The sequence below is a fragment of the Nicotiana attenuata genome, chromosome 6 (assembly GCF_001879085.1).
Source record: "Nicotiana attenuata strain UT chromosome 6, NIATTr2, whole genome shotgun sequence".
NCBI lineage: Eukaryota > Viridiplantae > Streptophyta > Magnoliopsida > Solanales > Solanaceae > Nicotiana > Nicotiana attenuata.
In genome coordinates this window covers 93,188,566-93,196,788 of record NC_031994.1, presented here as the reverse complement: position 1 = coordinate 93,196,788, position 8,223 = coordinate 93,188,566, and the positions used below count along the sequence as shown (strand labels likewise).

At 45.9% G+C, this 8,223-nt stretch overlaps 1 protein-coding gene across 1 annotated transcript; it reads left to right on the top strand.

The window, feature by feature from the left end:
* Nucleotides 2,907-4,468, top strand: LOC109228107. Its single transcript, XM_019393283.1, has 3 exons — nt 2,907-3,494; nt 3,580-4,158; nt 4,445-4,468. The coding sequence occupies exons 1-3, from the start codon at nt 2,907-2,909 to the stop codon at nt 4,466-4,468; spliced, it is 1,191 nt and encodes a 396-aa protein (XP_019248828.1).

Sequence of the window (8,223 nt, the reverse complement as noted above, 5' to 3'; positions counted from 1 at the left end):
TTGGGTGTGCATTTCATGTGACCCAATCCCAATTCTCAACAACGTTAAATAAAATGTATCGTGGACTGCGGGTGCATTTCATGTGGCGTAGTTCAAGACATGTTTTAGATAACGTTGAAACTTCCTAAAATTAATTAATAGCGGCTAATAAGCTAAAAATGCACCATAGGTTAAAACATGTAATTAAAATCAGATATTAGGCCAATTATAATAGTTTAAGCGACCGTGCTAGAACCACGGAACCCAGGAATGCCTAACACCTTCTCCTGGGTTAACAAAATTCCTTACTTAGAATTTTTGGTTCGCATACTTCAAAAAAAAGGTCGAAATTTCCTCGATTTGGGATTAAAAAAAATAAACCGGTGACTTGGTGCACCAATTAAAATATTCCAACTGGCGACTCTAAAAAATTAAATAAATAAATAATCCCATTTCGAATAATATCACTTAAAGTGGAAAAACCCCCCTATCACCCCTCGGGTGTGTAAAAAGGAGGTGTGACAATACGAAAGAGTTGTCTTATTCTCTTTATTCAAGCATATGTTGTTCAATCTTTATCCACAAATCTCAAGATCCCATAACTCAGATTTATTACTTACCTTTCCACATCGTCAGAGAGAGGAAACACCCAATCGCACAATCATTGGGTGACGATTCCTTCACACTACAACCCTTATCATTCTTGCGTTTATTATACATTTATGATATTACATGTCTTGCCAATCATCGCATATTAAATTCGCTATTTAATGTTCCTAACCCTAACTCGTCATACAAGAACTCTGTCTTGTTTGCTCTAGAATTTATTAAGTTCAACTGAGATTCACCCTATTAATTTATCCTTCATTGGTTTAGTAATTATTTGCTAAAATAATTTGGCGCCGTCTGTGGGGAGCTTTTTAGTTGAAACTATAGTTCTTTCTAGATCATAAAAAAAAGGAAAGACATCTCTTCCTTGTTTGTATAGACTAACAATGGCAGGAAAAGAAGACGCGAGGTTGAAAACGATAGTAAGTGTCACCACCAACATCTTGAACACCATCAACGAAGATGGCAGGGAAGACAACGAGAACGCGACACCAAATGCGCCTAGGCGGAGCATCTCACCTCCTCCACGCGAAAGCGTAACAGCTTCACGCGAAAGAGGAGCCTTGATAACTAGGGATTCTAGTTCATTTTACACTCCTTTTCACTTGAGTTTTGAGTAAAAATGTATACAAAATAGTCCCAAAGGCTTACATGTCGTACTTGTTTGCAGGGTTTGATCAAAAAGGTGACAAATAGTCAAAATCAGCTCAAAAGGAGTGAAACATGCACAAGTACAAGGACAAGTCCAAGCATAGTTGAAACAAGACCCACTGCGGACCGCACAAAATGGGGTGCGGCCGCAGTAAGGAGATTCAGAGAGGTGTTTATTCCGGAAACTCAAGCAGTGCGGCCGCAAAGCAATTTGTGCGGACCGCACTGGCCTCACCGCGGCTGCACTCGATATTGTATGGTCCGCAAAGAAAGGGTTCAGATAGTTGGGACTATGGAGGATTAATGCCATTGCGGTCCGCGGTCCTTTTGTGCGAACCGCAGTAGAAACCACCGCGGCCGCGGTGCATTTTATGCGGTCCGCGGTGGCCAACTTCAGAGACTGCAGATCCAAGCCAAAAAGCCTCAGTGCGGTCTGCGATGCATTTTGTGCGGACCGCACTACCTCGTCCGGGGTACTTTTGTCCAGAAAATTCGTCCTAGTATAAATACTTTCTTTTCACATTTTTAGGTCATCTTTTGTAATCTGACTTGGGGCTGAGCACGTGAACGACGCTTTTAGTCCTTTTTGAGTAATTTTGGGCTACTATTACACTGAATCTCTATTATCTTAGTTTGTAATTAATTATTATGGTTATTTCTTCATCTAATTTCTTGTTTTCTTCCCTAATTATGAGTAGCTAGACCCATTAGCTAGGGTTGTGGCTCAACCCTAGTGTGGGTATTTGATGGGACTTGAGTTTTAAGGCTTGAATGTGTATGGGTGTTTGATATTTGGACCAATTTATGTCTTCCATGTTGAATTAGTGGTTGCAAACACTAATTTGTGCCTTAATGACTCGGGTTCTTCTTGAGAAAGAGAACTTGAGTCTAGGAAAATTGGTCCAACAAGGAATTGGGGCGTACTCAAGAGATTGATAGCCCCAATTAAAGGATTAAACCTAGAGATAGTAATACCCGACTTGAACCTCAATTGCTTGCTCAACTGTAATACCCAATTGGTCTTGAGAAAGTCAATTCGGGCAAAATCATTCAAACTACCGAGAGGTATAGAGTGAGAAGATTCGTGCATTGGTTATATCGTAATCCCCATTTTAACATCCTTGCCTTAGACTTGAGAATCCGTCAAATATCCACCTAGGAGCGGGTCACTTCCCTAGTGCCTCTTTAACCAATTAGATAACCTATCAAGTATTTCACTCTTAGCTTAATTTAGCATCTTGTTAGCATAATATTAGAAGTAATCAAAACACCAACTATGATTGGGAGTGCAATTAAGAGTAGTGCACATTGCTAGTTTGGATAGGAAACCAACTCCAACTTCTAGCTCCCAATGGATTCGATCCCGACCTATTCGGGTAAAAGCTGCATAGACCGCTCTCGCCACTCTATAGTGGTGCAGGGTTGGCCCCGATCAAGCCTCCACGTCAATAACTGAGGAAGCACCACCGGCAAAGAGAAAGCTACTGGAAGAGTGGTTGACAAGCACTCTAAACAATATACTCGACAAACCCGTCCAAAGGGAGAACAGAAACACCGCACAAGTAGATATCACAACAACAACTGGCGAACAGCCCGTCCCCCAAACAGGTAACACTTACACTGCCACATTGTGCAGGTAATGACGCACTCGCAGCCATTCTAAAAAAATGGAAGATAAGGAAAACAAAAACAAGGCACTCTGTGACCAGATGAAGGAGCATCAAGAAAGGGTCGATATGATACCAGGCGCCCCAAAGTTGCTACCGAAACGAGACGTTGGTCGATTCGTCGAACAACCGTACAGTGAGGAAGCAGATCCCCATGCCATTCCGAAAACTTTCAAAATGCCACTGTACCTGAAAATATACGATGGCACTACAGACCCAGAAGATCATATCATCCACTACGCCACAGCGGTGAAGGGCAACGATCTCTCGAAGGAGCAAGTTCCATTGGTGCTACTAAAAAAGTTTGGCAAAACCCTAACAGGGGGAGACCTAACCTGGTACTCGCAACTACCAGCACGGTCAATAGCAACGTTCGAGGAAATGGCCGACAAGTTTGTCACCGCTCATGTAGGGGCTAAAAAGGCGGAAGCCAGGGTGAATGACATATTCGCCGTTAGGCAATCGCCTGGCGAGGGACTCAGAGACTTCCTCGCCCGTTTTAACAGGGTGAGAATGAGCCTACCAAATGTATCAGAGGGGATGGCGGTAGCAGCCTTCCAGAACGGGTTGAGCAGGAACGGGTCAAGAGCAACTAGAAAACTATTAAGCAGGCTCATAAAATACCCCTCCCCCCACCACTTGGGAAGAAATCCACAATGCCTATTGCGCCGAGGTGAGAGCCGACGAGGACGATCTCAATGGTCCGACCCAACGGCTGACGTCAGTTCAAGCAAAATCAAGGAAATATCATCGTAACGACGATCGAAAGGATCAGCCGGGTCCCCGTCTCGGCCGAGAAAGACATCAGCCCTACATCCGAACAGCCGTCCCACCACCTCCTCGGCACACGGAAGGGCCTCCCAGGCCGCACACCGGGACTCAGCGAAACAAAAGAGGTATGCCTCCGCTCTTATCTGCTCACAATTTTTGTGTCTCCCCTTCAGAGATAGTGTATGCACTAGAGAAGCTCGGCACGAAGGTGAAATGGCTGCAAAAGATGAAGTCCGACCCGAATACTCGAAAGTCGGATGCCCTCTGTGAATTTCACCAAGAGCGGGGTCACAAAACTGAGGACTGCATAGGTTTGCGGCAAGAGGTAATAAGAATGCTGAACCAAGGGCACCTGAGAGAATTAATGAGCGACCGGGGACGAGCCAACTTCGGTCGCGGACGTGAACAGCACCAGGGGCCTTTAAAGCCACCCTCCTCTGCTCGTACTGTCAGCAGAGGCGACGAGGCAGCGATCAACCATGTAAAATTCACCACTACACACAAACTCAAGCAGTCGATCACCCACGAACAGTATGATGACCTCGAAGATAGTATCATCTTCGGTAAGTCAGATACCGACGGTTTGACTTTCCCTCATTATGATGCTCTTGTTATTACTTTACGCATTTCAGATACTGATGTGAAAAGAATAATGGTAGACGACGGAAGCGGCGCGTGTATTATCCATCCTCGAGTCCTCGTACAGATGCGACTCGAGGACAAGATAATACCGCATTGCATAACACTAATGGGTTTTAATAATGCAGTTGAGCGAACTTCTGGAGAAATAACGCTACCCGTTTTGGGCGGAGGAGTCACCCTAGAAACAACGTTTCATATCATGGACCAAGATACAGCCTACAACGCCATCATAGGACGGCTATGGATACACGCCATGAGGGCCATCCCGTCAAGCCTATATCAAGCAATCAAGTTCCCTACTCCATGGGGAATATTCAGCATCCGAGGCTAACAGCGCACTGCTCAACAATGCTATCATATCGCCCAAGATTGCACACATACCCAACAACTAAAGGGAACAAACGTGGAGGCATAGCAATTAACGATGTCGGGAACCAAATCCGACGCACGGACAGACGTTATCAAGGATCCCGACATCGTGGAAGCCGCTGAGTCGAAAATAGAGGATCTCGATCCCGTCCAACTAAACAACAACGACAACACAAAAAAGGCTTACATCGAACACAATCTCTCAAAACCAGGTAAATTTCATAAATTCTTAATTGACAATGCCGATTTGTCCTTCTCCCACTCAGATATGTCGGGCATCCCGAAAGACATCGCTACACACAAGTTGAATGTCGACCCGCTCTATCCACCAGTACGGCAAATAAGAAGGAAATTCAATGTCGCAATCAACGAGGCCGTAAGTGACGAAGTGGATAAGCTCCTCGCCAACGGTTCCATCCGAGAATCAAAATACCCCCAATGGGCCGCCAACGTGGTCATGGTAAAAAAGAAAAACGGGAAATGGCGGATGTGCGTCGACTTTACGGACCTAAATAAGGCATGCCCAAAAGACTCCTTTCCATTGCCGCATATCGACGCAGCAGCAGGACACGAGTTGCTAAGCTTCTTGGACGCCTACTCAGAATACAACCAAATCCTCATGGAGGAGGAGGGTCAAGAGAAAACTACTTTCATCACCCATCAGGGAATGTACTGCTACAGAGTCATGCCGTTCGGGTTGAAGAACGCGGGGGCAACGTACCAAAGGCTGGTCACCAAGATGTTCAAAGATCAACTCGGCAAAACAATGGAAGTTTACATCGACGACATGTTGGTCAAATCAGAAAGGAAAGAAGACCACATCGACCACCTTACAGAGGCCTTCAACATACTAAGACAGTACGGCATGAAACTGAATCCCGAAAAATGCGCCTTCGGCGTAACCTCGGGCAAATTTCTCGATTTCTTGGTATCACAAAGAGGCATCGAAGTCAACCCAGACTAGATCAAGGCCATCGAAGGAATACCTGAAGTATTAACCAGCAAAAAGCAGGTACAAAAGCTGACTGGCCGGATAGCCGCCCTGTCGAGATTCATCTCACGGTCATTCGATAGATGCCACAAGTTTTTCAATGTGCTGTAAAAAGACAACGGGCTCCAGTGGAATTCAAAATGCATCGAGGCCCTGAGAGAGCTAAAGACATACTTGTCCTCGCCCCACTACTCGCTAAACCGGAACCTGGCGAGCGCCTCCTAGTCTACCTGGCCGTTTCGGAAGTTGCGGTAAGCGCAGTTCTGGTTCGCGAAAACAAAGGTATGCAATCTCCGATCTATTGTGTCAGCAAAACCCTGGTCGATGCCGAAACGAGGTATCCCCACCTCGAGAAGCTAGCTCTGGCACTGGTCATAGCTTCACGAAAGCGTAGACCATATTTTCAATGTCACCCCATATCAGTAGTGACGACTTTCCCCCTTCGGAGCATCCTGCATAAACCCGAATTGTCGGGAAGACTGGCCGAGTGGGCCATAGAATTGAGCGAGCACGATATAACATATCAGCCGCGAGCACTAATAAAATCGTAGGTACTCACCGACTTCGTCGCCGACTTCAGTGTCAAAATATTGTCCGAGGTCAAGCAGGAAATATTTCGTACCTCTCCTGGGCAATCCGACCTCTGGGTCCTTTACACCGACGGCGCATCTAATGCTACGGGGTCTGGACTAGGACTCGTACTTGAAGTCCCAACAGGCGAAGTTATTCGCCAATCCATACGGTGCCCCAAAATGACTAACAACGAGGCCGAGTATGAGGCTGTGATTGCAGGATTAAAGCTAGCCCTCGAATACGGAGTACGACGAGTCGTCCTCATATGCAACTCACAACTCGTCGTCAACCAAGTTACAGGGACTTTTCAAATCAAGGAGCAGAGGCTACAGAAATATCAAGCAGAAATTCATAAATTACTGTCAGAATTCGATGAATGTCGACTCGACCAGATACCTCGGGCGCAAAACATCGAAGCAGATAACCTCGCCAAACTGGAAGCAGCGACCAGAAATATCACCAAGGAGAATGTGGTCACCCTCCTTCACTCATTAATAGACCAACTTGAGGTACATTCTGTAAATTTGACTTAGGACTGGCGCAACCACATCATAACATATTAGCAGGAAGGAGTACTCCCTCAAGACAAAAAAGAAGCCAAAAAGCTCCGGATGCAGGTGGCCAGGTACAGCATCTTAAATCATGACCTATATAAGAGAATGTTCGGAGGCCCTTTGGCTAAATGCCTAGGGCCGAATCAGACGAGGCGGGTGCTCGAAGAAGTACACGAAGACCATTGCGGTGCCCATACAGGCAATAGAGCCCTAGTCAGATGCCTTATTCGGGTAGGATATTACTGGCCCACCATGAAAAGAGAAGCCGCGGATTATGTCAAAAGATGCGAACAATGCCAGAAATATGCACTTATGATACATCAAGCGGGCAAACATCTCAAATCTGTTACCTCGCCGTGGCCGTTCATAAAATGGGGAATGGACATCGTCGGACCCCTCCCAGCGGGTCGAGATAAGATACGGTTCCTTTTAGTTTTAACTGACTACTTTTCTAAATGGGTGGAAGCAGGTGCGTTTACCCAAATACACAAACAGGAAGTCATCACATTCATATGGAAGAATATTATATGCCGTTTCGGCATCCCTAAAGAAATCAGCTGTGACAACGGGGCCCTAATTCACCGGGAGAAAGACCACCGCATTCTTCGAAAAATAGCACATCAAGAGAATACTCTCCACGCCATACCATCCCGCAGGCAACCGTCAGACCGAATTCTCAAACAAGACAATACTGAACATTTTAAAGAAAAATCTCGAGGACGCTAAAGGGTTATGGCGGAGTTGCAACCAGAGGTCCTATGGGCCTATCGCACTACGCCAAAAACAAGCACAGGCGAAACGCCATATTCACTAGTCCACGGGAGTGACGCCATGATACCTGTTGAGGTCGGAGAGCCCAGCCTAAGGTACTCCAATGAAAGTGGACGGAACAACGACGAGAACAGAAGACAAGACCTCGACGAGGTGGAAGAACGAAGAGACGTGTCTTACGTAAGAATGGTAGCCCAAAAACAGCAGGCAAAAAGGTACTACAACAAAAAGGCCAAAGTACGACCACTCAAAGTCGGAGACTATGTTCTCAAAGCCAAAACACTGGCAAGCAAAGATCCGAAGGAAGGCAAACTAGGAACCAATTGGGACGGACCATACAAAATCACTGCACCAGCAAGCAAAGGAGCATTCCAACTAGAGACAATGGAAGGAAAACCACTACCAAACAATTGGAACATCGCTCACCTCAAATACTTCAACTTCTGAAAAAGGACGCCCCCCAAAAATCGTACTCTTTTTCCCTCGCCCGGGTTTTATCCCAATTGGGTTTTCTCGGGTAGGTTTTTAACGAGGCGACGAAGGGGACGTCTCGAAGTTTAAAGTATAATTCATCGCCCCGCCTGCCGATTGTCTCTCCAGGCCGAACGATGAAGGGACTAGATACATGGAAACTTCTCCAATATAT

Excerpts from the sequence above, each read along its gene's own strand:
- LOC109228107 (XM_019393283.1), top strand. The coding sequence starts at position 2,907 with ATGGAAGATAAGGAAAACAAAAACAAGGCACTCTGTGACCAGATGAAG. Across the intron at positions 3,495-3,579 it reads TGAGCAGGAACGGGTCAAGA|GTGAGAGCCGACGAGGACGA; the intron begins GCAACTAGAAAA and ends TATTGCGCCGAG. Across the intron at positions 4,159-4,444 it reads ACGAGGCAGCGATCAACCAT|TTGAGCGAACTTCTGGAGAA; the intron begins GTAAAATTCACC and ends TTAATAATGCAG.